Source organism: Myotis lucifugus, unplaced genomic scaffold (genome assembly GCF_000147115.1).
Source record: "Myotis lucifugus unplaced genomic scaffold, Myoluc2.0 scaffold_2, whole genome shotgun sequence".
NCBI lineage: Eukaryota > Metazoa > Chordata > Mammalia > Chiroptera > Vespertilionidae > Myotis > Myotis lucifugus.
In genome coordinates this window covers 16,978,619-17,000,083 of record NW_005871050.1, presented here as the reverse complement: position 1 = coordinate 17,000,083, position 21,465 = coordinate 16,978,619, and the positions used below count along the sequence as shown (strand labels likewise).

At 40.2% G+C, this 21,465-nt stretch overlaps 1 protein-coding gene across 1 annotated transcript in view; it reads right to left on the bottom strand.

The window, feature by feature from the left end:
* Window positions 1-20,999, bottom strand: part of NKAP (NFKB activating protein) — a 36,260-nt gene extending 15,261 nt beyond the window's left edge. Inside the window, 4 exon segments of the mRNA XM_006082160.3 lie at window positions 17,897-17,977; window positions 20,492-20,499; window positions 20,501-20,572; window positions 20,575-20,999. Of these exon segments, the coding sequence (XP_006082222.2) occupies window positions 17,897-17,977; window positions 20,492-20,499; window positions 20,501-20,572; window positions 20,575-20,880 (467 nt within the window). The 5' untranslated portion in view covers window positions 20,881-20,999.
* Between the last annotated feature and the right edge of the window lie 466 nt (window positions 21,000-21,465).

The window sequence follows — 21,465 nt, the reverse complement described above, 5'->3', positions numbered from 1 at the left end:
AAACACTGGTTATAAGGATGTTCAAGGAACTTAGAATTCCAACAGCATAAAAAAAGGACATGGAGCCCTGGCTGGTTGATCAGTGTTTAGAGTGTCATCCTGTAGACTGAATGATTGCAGGTTTGATTCCCAGTCAAGGGCATATACCTCATTTATAGCTCGATCCTTGGCCCCGGTCAGGGCATATGCAGGAGGCAACCAATCGATGTGTCTCTCTTACATTGATGTCTGTCTCTCTCTCTTTCTCCCCTCCACTCTCTCTAAAAAATCAATGGAGAGAATATCCTCAGGTGAGGATTAATAAAAAAGGACATGGAGCTTTGGCCAGTATGGCTCGGTTGGTTGCAGCACTGACCCGTACAGGGGTTCTATTCCTGGTCAGGGTGCGTGTGGGAGGCAGCTGATTGCTGTTCTTCTTTCACATTGATGTTTCTCTCTCTCTCCCTCTACCTTCCCACTCTTTTAAAATCAAGAAAAAATATCCTCAGGTAAGGATAAAAAAATAAAATAAGGACATGGAAACTATAAAAAAGGGACCAGTCAGAAATGAAGGATACACTAACTGAAATGAAGAATAAATTACAGGGAATCAACAGTAGAGTAGATGAAGCAAAGAATCAAATCAGTGATTTGGAATATAAGGAAGCAGAAAACACCCAATCAAAACAACAAAAAGAATCCAAAAAAATGAGGATAGTGTATGGAGCCTTTGGGACAACTTCAAACATACCAACATTCGTACTATGGGGGTACAGAAAGGAGAAGAGGGACAGCAAGGAACTGAAAACCTATTTGAAAAAATAATGATGGAAAACTTCCCTAACCTGATAAAGAAAATAGACATAGAAGTCCAGGAAGCACAGAAAGTCCCAAAAGTAAATTAACCCAAAGAGGCCTATACCAAAATACATCATAATTAAAATGTCAAAAGTTAAAGACAAAGAAAGAATCTTTTTTTTTAAAAAAATTACTTATTGATTTTAGAGAGAGAGAAGAAGGGAGGGAGGGGGAGAGAGGGAAAGAGAGGGAGAGAGGGAGAGAGGGAGAGAGAGAGAGAGACAGAGATCAATTTGTTGTTCCACTTATTTATGCATTCATTAGTTGATTCTTGTATGTGCCCTGACTGGGATCAAACCCACAACCTTGGCATATTAGGACAGTGTTCTAATCAACTGAGATACTTGGCCAATGCCAAAGAGAGAATCTTAAAAGCAGCAAGAGAAAAGTAGTTAGTAACCTATAAGGGAGCTCCCACAATACTATTAACTGATTTCTCAACAGAAACTTTGCAAGCCAGAGGGATTGGCCCAAAATATTCAAAGTGATGAAAAGCAAGGATCTACAACCAAGATTACTCTATACAGCAAAGCTATTATTTAGAATCAAAGGACAGATAAAGAGGTTCCCAGACAAGAAAAAGCTAAAGGTGTTCATCACCACCAAATCAATATTACAATAAACATTCAGGTGTCTTCTTTAAGAAGAAGAAAAGACAAAAAAATATGAATAAAATAAAATGGCAATAAATACATTATCTATCAACAAGTACTTTAAATACAAATAGATTAAATGCTCCAATCAAGATATATGGTGAGCCTTGGCTGGGTTGCTCAGTTTGTTGGAGTGTAATGCTATACACGAAAAAGTTGCAAGTTCAATCCCTGGTCTGGGGTACATAGGGGAAACAACTAATCAGTGTTTCTCTCTCACATTGATGTTTCTTTCTCTTTCTCTCTCTCTCTCTCTCTCTCTCGCTCTCTCTCTCTCTCTCTCTCTCTCTCTCTCTCCATTCCTCTCTTTCTAAAATCAATAAAAACATATCCTCGGGACAGGATTAAAAAAAAAACATATACAGTGACTAAATGGATAATAAAATAAGACTTTTACATATGCTGTCTACAAGAGACTTACTTCAGATTGAAAGACACACACAAACTGAAAGTAAAGGGATGGAAAATATATTTTCTGAAAATGGAAACAAAACAAAAAGCTGGGGTAGCAATACTTAATATCAGACAAAATTGACTTTAAAGCAAAGGCTATAACAAGAGACAAAGAAGAACCCAGCAACTCCACTTCTGGGTATTTCTCCCAAGAAACCCAAAACATTAAATTGAAAAGACATAGAGCCCTGGTGGGGTAGCTCAGTTGGTTAAAGCATTATCCCAATATGCCCTTGGTGGGTTCAATCCTCAATTAGGGCACATACAAGAAGCAACTAATGAATGCATAAATAAGTGAAACAATAAGTCAATGTCTTTCTCTCAAATCAAAACTAAAAACATACACACACACACACACACACACACATATATTCCATATGTTTATTGCAGCATTACTTATAATAGCCAAGATATGGAAGCAACCTAAGTGTCCATCAATAGATGGCATGGCCCATCCAGTGTGGATCAGTGGTTGAGTGTTGACCTATGAACTAGGAGGTCATGGTTCAAGTCCCAGTCAGGGCACATGCCTGAGTTGTGGGCTCAATCCCTGGTAGGAGGCAGCTGATCAATTATTTTCTCTCATCATTGATGTTTCTGTCTCTCTCCCTCTATGAAAGCAATAAAAATATATTTTTTAAAAATAGATGAAATGGATGGACCTAGAAGGTATTATGCCAAGTTAAATAAGTCAGACAGAATTAAAAAAGCCAGATGATTTCACTTATATATGTGGAATCTAAAAAACAAATAAGCAGAACAGAACAGACTCATAGATACAGAGAACATTTTGATGGTTACCAGATGGGAGAAGGGTTGTGGGGATGGGTGACAAAGGTGAAGGCATTTAGAAGTACAAATTGGTAGTTACAGAATAGTCAAAGGATGTAAAGTAGAGCACAGGAAACATAGTCAATAATATTATAGTAACTATATATGGTAACAGATGGGTACTATATTTATCAGGGTGATCACTTCATATGTTATATAAATGTCTAATCATGAGGTTGTATACCTGAAACTAATATAATATTGCATGTCAACTATAATTTATTTATTTTTAAAATATTTATTTTATTGATTTTTTACAGAGAGGAAGGGAGAGGGATAGAGAGCCAGAAACATCAATCAGCCGCCTCCTGCACACCCCCTACTGGGGATGTGCCCGCAACCAAGGTACATGCCCTTGACCGGAATCGAACCTGGGACCCTTCAGTCCGCAGGCCGATGCTCTATCCACTGAGCCAAACCGGTTAGGGCATCAACTATAATTTAAAAAGAAAAAAGAATCAGAAAAGAAATGAAATATGGACCACTGAGTATAAAAATATAGACTTAAAATTTTCAGTAACAAATGATTTCCAAGAAAAATTAAAGCAAGCACTGGACTGCTTTTCTAAGAGTACATTTTAAGGATTTACAACCTTTCATAATAATACGAGAGGCCCGATGCACAAATTCGTGCACCAGTGCAGTCCCTTGGCCTGGCCTGTGGGGATCAGGCCGAAACTGGCTCTCTGACATCCCCTGAGGGGTCCCGGATTGTAAGAGGGCGGTTCTCAGGTGACGCACCCCGAAATTGGGCTCCCTCCTCTCTGTTTCTAGATGTGTCACCCGAGAACTGCAGCTGCCAAGTCATCACAGCTCAGCAGCTCCTGTGTTGAGCGTCTGCCCCCTGGTGGTCAGTGCGTGTCATAGCTACCAGTTGGAGTGTCTTCCCCCTGGTGGTCATTGCGCATCATTGCTACCGGTTGTACGGCCGAACAGTTGGATGATCACTTAGGCTTTTATCTATATAGATAATTATTTATGCTTGCATAATGCTTTAGAGTTCACAAAGTGCTATTCCAACTGAAAGTAGCATGTAAGATTTATATTTTCAGAAGAAACCTCCAAGAAAATGTAGGGAACCATAAGGAAAGATGAAAGAAAGTGGAGATAAGAAGGCTTAGGGAAGACATCAGAATTTTATTCTACGCATGTAAAGGACATATGGCAGAACAGCACCTGGTCTGTCTTCCTAGAGCAAGAAGAACCTGACATACTACAGTGTAAACACATTTCATTCTGTTGTAGATAATTTTGAAAATGAGCATTTTAAAAATTCTGCAATAGCTTAGAAAAGGAATCCCTATTCTATATAATAAAAGGCTAATATGCAAATTGTCCCCTCAGGAGTTCGACAACCGGGAGTTCGACCACTTGCTATGATGTGTGCTGACCACTAGGGGGTGGTGTGGAATGAAGGAAGGCCTCTGCCGGAACCTGGAAGGCCCCAATCAGCCCTGATCACCAGCCAGGACTAGGGACCCTACCCTTGGACGAATTTTGTGCATCGGGCCTCTAGTATCATATAATCTTTTCTCTGAAAATCACATCTGGAATAATTTAAATATTACCTAGAAAATTATTTTTAGGGTTCTTTCCAATTCTAATTTTTTTTTAATATATTTTATTGATTTTTTACAGAGAGGAAGGGAGAGAGATAGAGAGTTAGAAACATCGATGAGAGAGAAACATCGATCAGCTGCCTCCTGCACATCCCCCACTGGCGATGTGCCCGCAACCCAGGTACATGCCCTTGACCGGAATCGAACCTGGGACCCTTCAGTCCGCAGGCCAATGCTCTATCCACTGAGCCAAACCGGTTTCGGCCAATTCTAATTTTTTTAAATATATTTTATTCATTTTTTACAGAGAGGAAGGGAGAGAGATAGAGAGTTAGAAAGATCGATGAGAGAGAAACATTGATCAGCTGCCTCCTGCACATCTCCTACTGGGGATGTGCCCGCAACCCAGGTACATGCCCTTGACTGGAATCGAACCTGGGACCTTTCAGTCCGCAGGCTGACGCTCTATCCACTGAGCCAGACCAGTTTCGGCCAATTCTAATTCTTTGAGGTCAGATTTTTCAAAGCATTTCACAAAGATATTTATAAGAACAAGTTCAGATAATAATGCTTTATCACCCTGTCACAAATTACAAGTTTACCTGTCAAGCCCATTGTTTCAACTCAACCTAAAGTAGACACAGAAACAGGGGAGAGGGAAGAAGAAGCTTATGAACAGAATCAAAGAGAAAAAAATTAGAAAAATGAAAAAGGATTAAGCCTTTAGATAGTATCTGATACAGGAAAATGAAACAAAACCATATCAGTATATTCATTGTAAAAAAATTCATTTGGACCCTAGCTGGTTTGGCTCAGTGGATAGAGCATAGGCCTATGGACCAAAGGGTCTTGGGTTTGATTCTGGTCAAGGGCATATACGTTGGTTGCAGGCACCTCCCTGGCCTGGGCCCTGGTTGCAGCTTGTGCAGAAGGCAACCAATTGAAGTGTTTCTCTCATATCAATGTTTCTCTCTGTCTTTCCCTATCTCTTCCACTCTCTCTAAAAATCAATGGAAAAATATCCTCGGGTGAGGATTAACACACACACACACACTTCATTTGGGAACAGAATAGAGAGCCCAGAAATAAACCTACACATACATGGTCAATTTGTGTACAATAAAGGAGCCAAGAATATACAGAGTAGGGCACAAGTAGGTTTACAATTGTATGGGAAACACAGAGTTTATTCTTACATTACAATTTATCACCTATTATACTATTTTCCATGCAAACAACTGTAAACCTACTTTTGCCCACCTCTGTATACAAATATCAAATCATTATGTTATGCACCTGAAACTAATATAATGTTGTATGTCAATTATCTCAAAAAGTCCCTTTGTAGATCAACAACAATACAGTCATAGTAGGGGACTTTAACACCCCAATGACTTCACTGGATAGATCTTCCAGGCAAAAAATTAACAAGGAAACAGTGACTCTAAAGGACACACTGGATCAGGTGGATTTAATTGACATTTATAGAACATTTTACTCCAAAGCTGAAAATATACATTCTTCTCAAGTGCACATGGATCACTTACAAAGACAGACTACATATTAGGACACAAAACGAATCTCTACAAGTTCAAGAAGATTAAAATCATATCAAGCATCTTCTTAGATCACAGTGGAATGAAATTAGAAATCAACTGCAGTAAAAACAGTCAAAAACATTCAAACACATGGAGGCTAAATAGCATGCTACTAAACAATGGATGGGTTACCAAGAAGATCAAGAAAGAAATAAAAAACTTCCTGGAAATATATGAAAATGAACACACAACCACACAAAATCTCTGGGTCACAGCAAAAGTAGTCCTGAGAGGGAAGTTCATAGCACTATAGGCCTACCTCAAAAAAACAAGAAAAATCAACAATAAACTATTTAACCCTACAGCTTAAAGAACCAGAAAGAGAATAACAAGAAAAGCCCATGCCCTAACTGGTTTGGCTCAGTGGATTGAGCGTCGGCCTGTGGACTGAAGGGTCCCGGGTTCGATTCTAGTCAAGGGCATGTACCTTGGTTGCGGGTGCATCCCCAGTGGGGGGTGTGCAGGAGGCAGCTGATAGATGTTTCTCTCTCATCGATGTTTCTAACTCTCTATCCCTCTCCCTTCCTCTCTGTAAAAAATCAATAAAATATATTTAAAAAAAGAGAAAAGCCCAGAGTAAGTAGAAGGAAGGAAATAATAAAGTTAGAGCAGAGCACTTAAGGGGAGGGGACCTCACAAAGATTTGAACTTTTACTCACTAAAGAGTAAAACTAGGATTAAAAATGGCAGCGGAGTAAGTGGATGCTGCACAGACATGCTCCCAGGACTAAACTGGAATTACAACTAAAATACAGAAAAACTTCCTGAATAATCAACGGAAGACTCACTGGAGAGAACCCTGATAATTGAGGACAGAAAGTGAAGACTGCATAGAGACTGGTAGGAGGAGTGAAGGCGTGGCAGGGCTCTTACAGACAGCAACTGAAGTTCTGGAGAGAGATCTCAGCTGTGGAGGCTTGCCACTGAGAACTCTGGGGTCTAATCCCCAAACTGGGCCCCCCAGCAGAGAGCACCAGAACTAAAAAGGGCATCCACATAACATCTGGCTGTGAAAAGCAGCAAGGTTGCTGCCTGTCAGGAATTGATGGCTGGAAATTAAGGCACCCTCTTAAAGGGCCAACACACAAAATTCCCTGAGGAGCCACTCACCTTGTGCTCTGGCAGAGGGAGGGCAGAGTGGACTGGTAGTGTGAGCAGAAGCCAGGATCAGGGCTCGGGGGTTAGAGTTCAGGAGGCAGACACTCCAGTTTTCTGTGCTGAGTTATTCCCTCACACTGCAGAAGACATGTTTCTCATGTAGACATTAGCTATACAGGCGGCTTTGCCTGGGGGGGGAAGACAGTTAACCCACCCTATTGGAAAATAACTTGCCCCATGGTGTGAAGTTTCTGAGGCCCAATAGGAAATTGAGAATAACAATTAGCTTCCAGGCAGAAGCAACTACCCCACCCTGTTGAAAAAAACTCGCCACACCAGTGGACAACTGCCTGAGGGCAATTCAAGATGAAATCCTATCAGTCTGTAAGCATAGGTGGTCTCTGGAGGCTTCGAGTCTTTGCCTGATCTAATTAGACAGAAACAGTATTTGACACTGTCCTACACTAGAGACTGAGGGGCGTAGCAGAGCTACCTAATACATAGTCACAAACCCAAACAGGCAGCCAAAATGAGGAGACAAAGAAACAACCCCCAAATGAAATAAGAGAATTCTCCAGAAGAAGAGATAAATGGAGATAAGAAATTTATCTGATACAGAGTTCAGAATAATGATGGAAAAGATGCTCAACAGCATGAGAAAAGATACAGTAACAATGAAAACAGAAATAAAGAATGACATAGCACAAATAAAGAACACATTGGAAGAAACACAGCAGATTAGGGGAAGCTGAGGATCGAATCAGTGAATTAGAAGACAGGGTTGAAAAAAATCACTCAATTGGAGAACCAAAAAGAAAAAAAACAATAAAAAAAACCAGGAGGACAGCTTAAGAGAGCTGTGGGACAACGTGAAACATAACAATATTTGAATAGCAGGTGTGCCAGAAGAGGCAGAAAGGGAGAAGGGGATAGAGAACATGTTTGAAGAAATAATCGCAGAAAACTTCCCTAATCTAGTAAAGGAAAGTCACACAAGTTCAGGAGTCACAGAGAAGCTCAAGCAAGAAGAACACAAACAGACCCATGCCCAGACACATCAAAATTAAAATGCCCAAAATTAAAGACAAAGAAAGAATCTTAAAGGCAGCAAGAGAAAAGCAAACAGTTAACTATAAAGGAACTCCCATAAGGCGGATACCTAATTACTCATCAGAAACTCTACAGGCCAGAAGGGAATGGCATGAAGTACTCAAGGTAATGGAAAGCAAGGATGTGAAACCAAGATTACTAGATCTAGCAAGGTGGTTCTCAACCTGTGGGTCGCGACCCCTTTGGTGGTCGAATGACCCTTTCACAGGGGTTGCCTAAGATCATCCTGCATAACAGATATTTACCTTACGATTCATAACAGTAGCAACATTACAGTTATGAAGTAGCAACGAAAATAATTTTATGGTTGGGTCACAACATGAGGAACTGTATTTAAAGGGCCAGAAGGTTGAGAACCTCTGAAATAGACGGTCAAATAAAGAACTTCCTGAAAAAACACACAAAAAAACCAAAAAAAGGCTAAAGGAGTATATCACCACCAAGCCAGCATTACAAGAAATGCTAAAGGGACTGCTGTAATGAGAAGAAGAAATAGAGAGAGAAAACTAGGCATACAGAATTAAAATGGCAATAAATAAGTACCTATCAATAATAACTTTAAATGTAAATGGATTAAATGCTCCTAGCAAAAGGCATAGAGTAGCTGAATGAATACAAAAACATGACCCAACTATATGCTGTCTACAAGAGACCCGCCTCAGAACAAAAGATACACACAGGATGAGAGTGAAGGAATGGAAATAAATTTTCCATGCAAATGGCAAAGAAAAGAGATGGAGTAGCAATACTCATATCCAACAAAACAGACTTCAAAATAACGACCATCACAGGAGATAACAAAGGTCACTACATAATACTAAAGGGATCGATCCAAAAGAGGATGTAACCCTGGTAAACATATATGCACCCAACATAAGAGCACATAAATAGATAACAAAAACTTATAGAGAACTTTAAAGGACAGATTAACAACAATACAGTCATAGTAGGGGAATTTAACACCCCGATGACTTCGCTGGATAGATCTTCCAGGCAAAAAATTAACAAGGAAACAGTGTCTCTAAAGGACACACTGGATCATATGGATTTAATTGACATTTATAGAACATTTCACGCCAAAGATGAAAATATACATTCTCTTCAAGTGTACATGGATCATTCACAAAGATAGACCACATGTTAGGACACAAAATAAGTCTCTACAAGTTCAAGAAGATTAAAATCATATCAAGCATCTTCTCAGATCACAGTGGAATAAAATTAGAATTCAACTACAGTAAAAACAGCCAAAAATATTCAAACACATGAAGGCTAAATAGCATGCCACTAAACAATGGATGGGTTACCAAGAAGATCAAGAAAGAAATAAAAAACTTCCTGGAAACAAGTGAAAATGAACACACAATAACCCAAAATCTCTGAGTCACAGCAAAAGCAGTCCTGAGAGGGAAATTCATAGCACTACTCAAAAAGCAAGAAAAATCAACAATAAACCATTTAACCCTACAACTTAAAGAACTAGAAAGAGAACAAGAAAAGCCCAGAGTAAGTAGGAGGAAGGAAAATAATAAACATTAGAGCAGAAATAAATGGCATAGAAACTAAAACAAACAAACTAAAACAAACAAACAAAAAACCACACAAAAATCAATGAAACCAAGTGCTGGTTCTCTGAGAGAATAAACAAGATTCATGAATCAGCCAAACTCATCAAGAAACAAAGAGAGAGGACCCCAAATTAATAAAATCAGTAACAAAAGCAGAGAAGTAACCACTGACACCACAGAAATAAAAAGGATTGTAAGAAAATACTATGAACAATAATATGCCAAGAAGCTGGACAATGAGAATGAAATGGACAAATTCTTAGAAAAAAACAATCTCCTAAAACGGAATCAGGAAGAAGCAGAAAACTTGCATAGGCCAATAACAACTGATGAAATATAAGCATTAATAAAAAAAGCTTCCAGCAAACAAAAGCCCTGGTACTGATGGCTTCACAGGGGTGTTTCACCAAACATTCAAAGAAGAACTAATACCTATACTCCTCAAACTATTCCTAAAAGTCCAAGAGGAAGGAAGACTTCCAAGCTCTTTTTATGAGGCCAGAATTATCCTAATTCCAAAACCAGATAAAGACACTACAAAGAAAGAGAATTACAGGCCAATATTCCTGATGAACATAGATGTTAAAATCCTCAACAAAATATTAGCAAATTGGATCCAGCAATATATTTAAAAGATCATACACCATGATCAAGTGGGATTTCTGCCGGAATGCAAGGCTGGTGCAATATTCACAAATCAATAAACATGATACATGATATAAAGAAAATGAAAGACAAAAATCACATGATCACATCAATAGTCACAGAAAAAGCTTTGACAAAATCCAACACCCATTTTTAATAAAAACTCTTAGCAAAGTGGGAATAGAGAGAGCATATCTCAACATGATAAAGGCCATACAGACAAACCTACCATGAACATCATACTCAACTAGATGCCCGATGCACGAAATTCGTGCATGGGGTATGTGTGTGTCCCTCAGCCCATCCTGCACCCTCTCTAGTCTGGGACCCCTCAAGGGATATCCGACTGCCCATTTAGGCCCAATCCCACCGAGATCATCCCTCTCATAATCCAGGACTGCTGGCTCCCAACCGCTCGTCTGCCTGCCTGATTGCCCCTAAGCACTCTTCTGCCAGCCTGATTGATGCCTAACTACTCCCCTGCTGGCACGATTGCCCCCAACTGCCCTCCCCTGCTGGCCTGGTCACCCCTAACTGCCCTCCCTTGCCAGCCTGCTCACCCCTAACTGCCCTCCTCTGTCGGCCCAGTCGCCCACAACTACCCTCCCCTGCTGGCCCAGTCAACCCTAACTTCCCTCCCTTGCCAGCCTGGTCACCCCTAACTGCCCTCCCTGCCAGCCCGATTGCCTCTAACTGCCTCTCCTGCCAGCCTGGTTGCCTCTAACTGTCCTCTGCTGCAGGCCTGATCGCCCCCAACTGTCCTCTGCTGCAGGCCTGATCGCCCCCAACTGCCCTCCCCTGCAGGCCTGGTCCCCTACAACTGCCCTCCCCTGCAGGCCTGGTCCCCCCAAACTGCCCTCCCCTGCCAGCCTGGTTGCCCCTAACTGTCCTCCGCTGCAGGCCTGATGGCCCCCAACTGTGCCCCCCTGCAGGCCTGGTTGCCCCCAACTGCCCTCCCCTGCAGGCCTGGTCCCCCCTAACTGTCCTCCCCTACAGGCCTGGTTCCCCCCAACTACCCTCCTCTGCCAGCCTGGTCACCCCTAACTGCCCTCCCCTGCAGGCCTGATCGCCCACAACTGCCCTCCCCTGACGGTCATCTTTGATCACATGGGGGCAGCCATCTTATGTTGGAGTGATGGTCAATTTGCATATCACCACTTTATTAGATAGGATGGGCAAAAACTAAAAGTATTTCCCCTAAGAACAGGAACAAGACAGAGATGTCCGCTTTCACCACTGTTATTCAACATAGTACTGGAAGTCCTAACCTCAGTGATCAGACAAGAAGAAGAAATAAAAGGCATCCAAATTGGAAAGGAGGAAATAAAACTCTCATTATTCTCAGATGACATGATATTGTACATAGAAAACCCTAAAGCCCTGACTGGTTTAGTTCAGTGGATAGAGCATCGGGCTGCAGACTGAAAGGTCCTGGGTTCGATTCCAGTGGAGGGCATGTACCTTGGTGTGGGCTCGATCCCCAGTAGGGGGCATGCATGAGGCAGCTCATTGATGTTTCTCTCTCATTGATGTTTCTATCACTCTCCCTTCCTCTCTGTAAAAAAATCAATAAAAATATTTTTTAAAAATCTATGTTTAAAAAAAAAAAAGAAAACCCTAAAGACTGCACAAAAAAACTATTTTAATAAGTGAATTTGGCAATGTAGCAGGATACAAAATCAACACCCAAAAATCGAAGGCTTTTTTATACACCAACAATGAATTCTCAGAGAAACTAAACACAACTTACAATATACACAAGAATAAACTCAAAATGGATAAAAGACTTAAATGTAAGTCGTGAAACCATAAAAATCCTAGAAAAAATCATAGGCAGCAAAATCTCAGACATCCTTCATAGCAATATGTTTATGGATACATTTCCTAGGGCAAAGGAAACTAAGGAGAAAATAAATAAATGGGACTACATCAAAATAAAAATCTTCTTCACAGCAAAAGAAACCATCAACAAAATGAAAAGGGAGCCCACTGTATGAGAGAATGTAGTTGGCAATGATACATCTGATAAAGGGTTTAAATATCCAATATATATAAGGAACTCATGCAACTTAACAAAAGGAAGACAAATTATCCAATAAAAAAGATGGACAAAGGACCTAAATAGACACTTCTCCAAAGAGGACATACAGATGGCCAAGAGACATGAAAAATGCTCAAAGTCACTGATCATCAGAGAGATGCAAATTGAAATGAAAAGAAGTATCACCTCTCATCTGTCAGAATGGCTACCATCAACACATCAACATGCTAGCCAGTTTGGCTCAGTGGATAGAGAGTCTGCCTGTGGACTGAAAGGTTCCAGGTTCGATTCTGGCCAAGGGCACATGCCTGGGTTGCAGGCTCAATCCCCAGTAGGGGGCATGCGGGAGGCAGCCGATCAATGATTCTCTCTCATCATTGATGTTTCTATCTTTCCCTCTTCCTTCGTCTCTGAAATCAATAAAGAAATATATTAAAAACAACAACAACAAATCAACAAATGACAAGTGCTGGTGAGGATGTGGAGAAAAGGGAACCCTAGTACACTGTTAGTGGGAATGCAGACTGGTGCAGCCATTATGGAAAATAGTATGGAGTTTCCTCAAAAAATTAGATATGGAACCATTTGACCCAGTGATCTCACTTCTAGGAATATACCCTAAGAAACCTGAAACACCAATTAGAAAGAATGTATGCACCCCTATGTTCATAGCAGCACAATTTACAATAGCTGAGATATGGAAACAGCCCAAGTGCCCATCAGTAGATGAGTAGACAAAAAAGCTGTGGTACATTTATACCATGGAATACTATGCAGCAGTAAAAAAAGAAAGATCTCTTACCCTTTGAGACAGCATTGAAAGACCTGGAGCGTATCATGTAAGTGAAATAAGTCAGTCAGAGAAAGACAGGAATCACATGATCTCACTCATATGTGGAACCATCAGAAAAGGGAATAAACGAGATGGAGGCAAGCAATTTGTCAGAACGAATTAAGAGCAATGGTTATAAGGATGCTGAAAAGGCTGGATGACAAATTCACCAACACATGTAACAATCAAGAAGAAATGAAAATGGCATAGCTGCATTAAAGAACACAACGGAAGGTTTCTACAGGAGACTAGAAGAAGCTGAGGACCGCATTGTCGAGTTAGAAGACAAGGTAGAAAAACACCCAAGCAAAGAAGCAACTGGAAAAAACACTTAAAAAGCAGGAGGAGAGCCTTAGGGAGTTTTGGGACAATATGAAATAAAATAAACTTCTGCATAATAGGGGTACCAGAAGGAAAGGAAGCTGAGCAAGGACTAGAAAACCTGTTTGAAGAAATAATGACAGAAAATTTCCCTGACTTTGGGAAGAAAAAAGTCACATAAGTCCAAGAAGCACACAGAGTCGCAAACAAGATGAACCGAAAAAGACTGACACCATGACACACTGTAATAAAATTGGCAAACATCAACAACAAAGTAAGAATCTTTTAAAAAAATATATATTTTTATTGATTTTAGAGAGGAAGGGATAGGGAGAGATAGAAACATCAACAATGAGAGATAGACTGCCTCCTGCATGCCCCCAACTGGGGATCAAGCCTGCAATCTGGGCATGTGCCCTTGACTGGAATCAAACCTGGGACCCTTCAGTCCACAGGCAGACGCTTTATCCACTGAGCCAAACCAACTAGGGCCAAAGTAAGAATCCTAAAGGCTGCCAGAGAGAGAGACAGAAAGTTACCTACAAGGGATCTCTAATTAGACTATCAACTGATTTTTCAACAGAAACACATCAGGCCAGAAGGGAATGGAATGAAGTATACAAAGTCATGCAAAGCAAGGGACTGAATCCAAGAATATTAAACCCAGTAAGGCTATCATTCAAAATTGAAGGTGAAATCAGGAGCTTCACAGACCTAAAAAGGCTAAGGAGGTTATTATCACCAAGCCAGCAATGCAAGAAATGCTAGACACTGCTGTAAAAAGAAGAACTAGAAAGGTAAGAAGGAACACAAGCATAAAGAATCAAAATGGCGACAAACAAGTACCTATCACTAATAACCTTAAACATAAATGGATTAAATGCTCCAATAAAAAGACATAGGGTAGCTGAATGGATAAGAAAACATGACCCATATATCTGTTGTCTACAAGAGACCCACCTCAGAACAAAGGACTCACACAGACTCATAGTGAAGGGATGGAAAAAAATTTTTTCAGGTGAATTAAAATGAAAAAAAAAAAAAAAAAACACCACGGGAATCGCAATACTCCTATCTGACAAAATAGACCTCAAAGTGAAGGTCATAACAAGAGATAAGGAAGGCCACTTCATAATACTAAAGGGAGCAATTCAACAAGAGGATATAACTTTGGTAAACATATATGCATATGATACAGGAGCACTAACATACATAAAAAAACTTCTGGAAGATATCAAGGGAGAGATTGACAGCAATACAGTCATAGTAGGGGACTTTAATACCCCATTGACACCACTGGATAAATCCTCTAAACAAAAAACTCAGCACAGGAGCAGAAATCCTAAACTACTCACTAGATCAGATGGAATTAATTGACATCTTCAGAACATTTCACCCCAAAGCTACAGAATATACATTCTTCTCAAGTGTACACGGGACATTTTCAAAGATAGACCACATATTGGGAGACAGGCAAAATGTCTTCAAATTCAAGAAGATAGAAATCCTATCAAGCATCTTCTCAGATCACAATGGCATAAAATTAGAAATCAACTACAATAAAAACAATGAAAAAAATCAAACACCTGGAGGCTAAATAGCATTCTATTGAAAAATGAACGGGTTACCAAAGAGATCAAAGAAGACATAAAAAGCATCCTGGTAACAAACGACAATGAAAACACAACAATCCAAAATCTATGGGACACAGTGAAAGCAGTCCTGAGAGGGAAGTTCATAGCTCTAAAAACAAGAAAAAATGGTAATAAATTACCTAACCCTACAATTCAAAGAGTTAGAAAGAGAGCAACAAAAGCCCAGCATAAGCAGAAGGAAGGAAATAGTAAAGATCATAGCAGAAATAAATGACATAGAGACCAAAAAAAAAACAAAAACAACCAATACAAAAGATCAATAAAACCAAGAGCTGGTTCTTTGAAAGGATAAACAAGATTGATGAACCTCTAGCCAGGCTCACCAAGAAATAAAGAGAGAGGACCCAAATAAACAAAATCAGAAATGAAAGAGGTGAAGTAACAATAGACCCAACAGAAATAAAAGGGATTGTAAAAAAACACTACTTCGCCGTAACCGGTTTGGCTCAGTGGATAGAGCGTCGGCCTGCGGACTGAAGGGTCCCAGGTTCGATTCCGGTCAGGGGCATGTACCTTGGTTGCGGGCACATCTCCAGTAGGAGGTGTGCAGGAGGCAGCTGATCGATGTTTCTCTCTCATCGATGTTTCTAACTCTCTGTTCCTCTCCCTTCCTCTCTGTAAAAAAATCAATAAAATATATTTAAAAAACAAAAACAAAAAAAAAACACTACTTCAACACACTGGACAATCTAGACGAAATGGACATATTCTTAGAAAAATACAAGCTCCCAAAACTCAATCAGGAAGAATAAAAAAACCTGAATAGGCCAATAACTACCGATGAAATTGAAGCAGTAATTGAAAAACTTCCAGCAAACAAAATCCCTGGTCCAGATGGCTTTTCAGGGGAGTTCTACCAAACATTCAAAGAAGAACTAAAACCTACTCTCCTCAGACTATTCCAAAAAATTCAGGAGGAAGGCACACTTCCAAGCTCTTTCTATGAAGCCAGCATTATCGTAATTCCAAAACCAGATAAAGACACCACAAAGAAAGAGAACTACAGACCAATATCCCTGATGAACATACTAGTACATGCTAAAATCCTCAACAAAATTCTGGCAAATCTGATCCAGCATTACATTAGAAGGATCATAAACCATGACCAAGTGGGATTTATACCGGGGATGCAAGGATGGTACAATATTATTATGTGCAGATGACATGTTGTACATAGAAAACCTGAAAGGCTCCATCAAAAAACTACGAGACTTAATAAGTGCATTTGGCAATGTAGCAGGATACAAAATTAATGCCCAGAAATCTATGGCATTTTTATGTACATCAATAATGAACTCACAGAAAGAGAAACTAAAAAAACAACAATCCCATTTACCATTCCACCAAAAAATTAAGAGACCTAGGAATAAACTTAACTAAGGATGTAAAAGACCTGTACTCAGAAAACTATAGGATACTGAATAAAGAGATAGAAGAAGACATAACCAATGAAAGAACATACCGTGTTCATGGATTGGTAGAATCAACATCATTAAAATGTCCATACTACCCAAAGCAATTTATAGATTCAATACAATCTCCATTAAAATACCAACGGCATATTTCACAGACCTAGAACAAACTCTCCAAAAATTCACCTGGAATAAAAAAAGACCTCAAATAGTCACAGCAATCCGGAAAAAGAACAACAAAGTTGGAGGGATCACAATACCAGATATCAAGCTATATTACAAAACCACTCTTCTCAAAACTGCCTGGTGCTGGCACAGACATATAGACCAATGGAACAGAACAGAGAACTCAGAAATTGACCCAAGTCATTGTGCTCAATTAATATTTGACAAAGGAGGCAAGAACATACAATAGAGTCAAGACAGTCTCTTCAATAAATGATGTTGGGAAAATTGAACAGATACATGTGAAAAAATGAAACTAGGGTGGGAGTAAGAGGAAGAGATCAACCAAAGGACTTGTATGCATGCATATAAGCCTAACCAATGGGCACAGACACCAGGGGGGTGAGGGCATGAGTGGGGGGGTGGGGTTGGGGAGGCAACTGGGGGATAAGGACATATATGTAATACCTTAATCAATAAAGAAAAAAAATAAAACTGTGGTACATCTATGCAATGGAATACTATGCTGTTGAAAAAAAAAAAGAACTCTTACCATTTGCAACAGCATGGATGGATCGGGAGAGCATTTATGCTAAGCGAAATAACCCAGTTGGAGAAAGATAAATATCACATAGTCTCACTCATTTGTGGAATATAATGAACAACATAAACTGATGAACTAAAATAGATCCAGAGATATAGAAGCATCGGACAGACTGTCGAGCCTCGGAGGAAAGGCAGGGGAGGGTGGGAGGGGTGGTAGGTAAGAGATCAACCAAAGCTCTTGTATGTAATACTTTCAACAATAACAATTTTAAATTAAAAAAGAAATAATATAAATGTATTTGTTTTAACACTGAACCCTTCTATGATTAGGAAATTAGCAACCCGTGAATAACAATTTAAAAAAACTTATCGGCATGCCAATGCACTCTCAACATATTTTAATCTTTAGGTATGTTCAATGTTTTAAAACTTAAGGGGTAGAAGAGCATAAATCACATGAAAGGAGAAAAATGTGAGCTGTACTTCAAGTTCTTCACTTAACAAAAAATTTGACAACAGACTGGATTTAAACAAATGATAAATTAAAAAAAAAAGATTTTTAAATCACTTACTCTGGTTCTGGATTCTTTGGAGAAAGTCCCCATACTTCAGGAGCTCCCAATTCTCCAATCCTCTCTCTTTCACTTAATCTCCTAGAAGATACAGGCATGTAAATTACAACTCCATAAATAAATAATATTTCCTAAATATATAATCAAATTCCAAGGAGTCCAGTTGAGTCCTATTTTCCCTTTTCATTTTAAACTTTAAATTAACAAAAACTTGGTTTAAATATAAACTCAACAATTACGATCTGATGTTTTGATAGTACTTTCAAATGAGAGGCTGGGCCAGAAATACAGCCTGGGAGCCTATCAAGTGCATCCTTTCTGCTGCAAACATGGCATAGCTTCCAATTGCTCATTTTATCTTCTGCAATACGTACTAGTATATGACAGAAACAGTTTTACATTTGGAAATACTTCATTTGTTTACACACATTTATGAAAATAAAGAGTTTTTGTTTTTGTTTGGTCAAACCTTCCATTTGCTGAAAGTCAAGAATTAATGAAGAAAATAAAAATGAAGCATTAGAAGTAGAAAATAAAGGAAGCTCTGAAAACAAAAGTTTTAGTGGAGAAAAACTGTACTCAATGAGATACAGGGTTTGTTTTCTTTCTGGTTTCCTTTTAGTTTTTTTTTTTGAAAAGAAGTACAAATCTATCTACTCTTGGAGGCCACACATTTTTTTGTTTTATGTTTGTGATTTCTTCTCTTAATTTTTGTTATTACTCATAAACAAGCAAACAAAATACAAAAAAACTAAGGCTCTCCCAATTGGCGTGGTTCAGTGGTTGAGCGTCGACCTATGAACCAGGAGGTCATGATTCCGTTTCTGGTCAGGGTACATGCCTGGGTTGCAGGCCTGATCCCAGTAGGGAGTGTGCAGGAGGCAGCCAATCAATGATTCTATCTCATCACTGATGTTCCTTGCTCTCTCTCTCTCTCTCTTCCTCTCCCTTCCTTTCTGAAATCAATAAAAATATATTTAAAAATAAAATTAAAAAATAAGGCTCAGTTCCTCAAAGTTTAGCTGCTTGTGACTCCATTAAAAAAAAACCCACCTTACAATATAAATATAATTCATTTGATTGTTTAAATAAACTATTTTTTACTTCTTTATTCAAGGAAAGAGACATTATAATCATGCAGTCAGAGTCAGGTTTCCTACTTGAAGAAACAGACAGTCTAAAAAGGAACATACTTATAACTGAACTTGGGATATAATGCAATGGGGGAGGGGGAGGGGGGGAAGAATGCCTGATAGGCTGTAAAGAGCAAGCAGTTAAATTCTCACCCCTGCTGCCATCTGTTCTCTTAAGATAAATTATTTGTCTTCTAAATGTACAAAGGCAAATTTCATACAAGGAGTTCCAAAATATTTTTGGGAGGATTGTCTAGTAAGAAGCTGGTTGCTTTTTGATTGATGCAACCTTAGGATCACTTTTTGAAAAACTTAATTTGGAGAGGAGGTCTCCAACCTAACTCAGGACCATTTTTACTCTTTCTGTTCCCATGCAGGAAAACCTAATATCTAACACTTAAGAACTATTATTATGTTCTGAGCACTAAATCATTACAACTCTAAAAGCAACTGTGCTAATTTTATGCCTTTTAAACAGTGAAGAAATGAAGCTCATAGAAGTTAAGTAACTTGCCCAAGGTCACACAACTATTAAGTAGCAAAGAAGTGCTTCAAATTCAGGCAGTCTGATCCTGGAGCCTGTGCTTTACGGACTTCCCACTCCTGGAAGAAAACAATTCATGGGGACATCTCCCAGCTTTTATAACCTTAACCTCAATGACTTTAATACTTTAAAAGTGCCTGACACGTAGTTTTTAACACTCAGTAAGCATTTGATATTAAGGCTTAGTAATAATTATAACCCCTTTTCTTTCTACTTTTTAAACTACCATTTTTCCCCACTCTAATACTCACTCTCATTAGAGACCTGATCTCACCCTGACCTTACTTTTCATGGTCAAGATTGAGAACACTTAACAAGACCTTTCTCAACGTAGCCTAATCTACAGTTTAGCAGGTTACTTTTTCTACATTCATTTAATTGTCTTGTCTCAGAAGTTTTTCTCCTCTTCAATTTAAACCCTTAATCTCAATCCTTCCCAACTCGCTATAAAACATTTCCACTTACATATCCCGTTATCATCTTAAACCTGTCTGATCATTCAACAAGCAATGGTTGCGTTTCTACAAAGTACTGCAAATTTTGTAATCAATAAAATAGGGCTTCTCCTTTCCAAGAGGTCAGTCTACTGGGAAATAAAAACATGCTCATGAATGATAACCACGCAACCAAGTAAATGCTATATAATTCCAGTAGTTCTGAGGCTCCTGGCCATGTCCGCTACATGTCAGGAGGCAGAGGGAGTGGCGGGAGACCAGGGCACTGTATAAAGGGACCTGAGGATGAGTGAAAACCTAAGGGAAGAAAAGAGCGAATAAGGTGTTGTCGTGGGTGGACTGAAGGGATGAAAATGGGCGCAAGGAGGCAGAAAGAGCGAAATGCAAATAGTCAGTAGAGATGAACTATAAATCGACTAGGAAGGGAGGTGGGGGCAAGAGAGGGTGTGTCCGTCTCACTCACTTCTGCCGGCAGGCTTTCCTCCCTCTCCTTGTCGAGAAGGCTAGGGCAAGGCTTGTCGCTCCCCGTAGGGGCGTGAGTAGCCGCCCATAATAGGCAGACGAGGTGGCAGAAGCGAAGGGGGTGCCCCGCGTCACAGAAGGCCGCTCTCGAGAGCGTGACCGCGAGCGGGAGCGGTAGGGCTGGTTTCGGGAGCCTTGGCTGAGGCCACTTGTCTGATGGCTGAGGCCATTCCGATCCCCAGACCGAGAGCAAGAGTGCGAGCGAGAGCGGCGGCCCCGCGGGGAGCGGGCAGATTTGCTGGGTTTAGGGCTCCTCGACGAACTGCGGCGTTTCACCCTGGAGCCCGAGGCTTCCCTCTCCGGGCTGCGCGAACCAGACACCGGAGACATCACTGCCGCTGGGTCCCCGAGGCCGGGGGGGAGGGGGTTATCTCGCTAACCTGGGAAGATAACGGCTGTCTTGGGTCCCAGAACCTATCACCGCGCCACAACCAGAACCTGAGAAAACCTTGGAAACAGTTCCGGGTACGTCAGCAAATACCTTCCCCGGACTTAGCTAGCGCTGCCTACGGGAGGAGGTGTGTGTATCGGTATAAAGAAGCCGGTGGGGAAACCGGGTCCGTGCATCCTTCCGGTTCCGAGCGAGGTTGCTCGATTCTAAACTGGACTGGAGACCTTGTCTTTTCTTCATCCTCAAATTGAAATACCTGAAGAGAAGGACGAGACGACAGGCCACAGCACACTTTTCACTCAGCGGCCGTATGAACAACAAACCCATGTAATTTTACATGTTTGTGTATATATGTATGTATGTAGGCGCCTGCGCTTGCGCCTGCGTGCTCGCGCTTGCGCTCGCACGCGCGCGAACACACACACACACACACACACACACACACGCACTTTTCTGTTTCCAATCACAAGCAAAATAGGTAAGGTTTATCTTAATTGGTGGTTAGCTATGATTCCTAAGCCCCA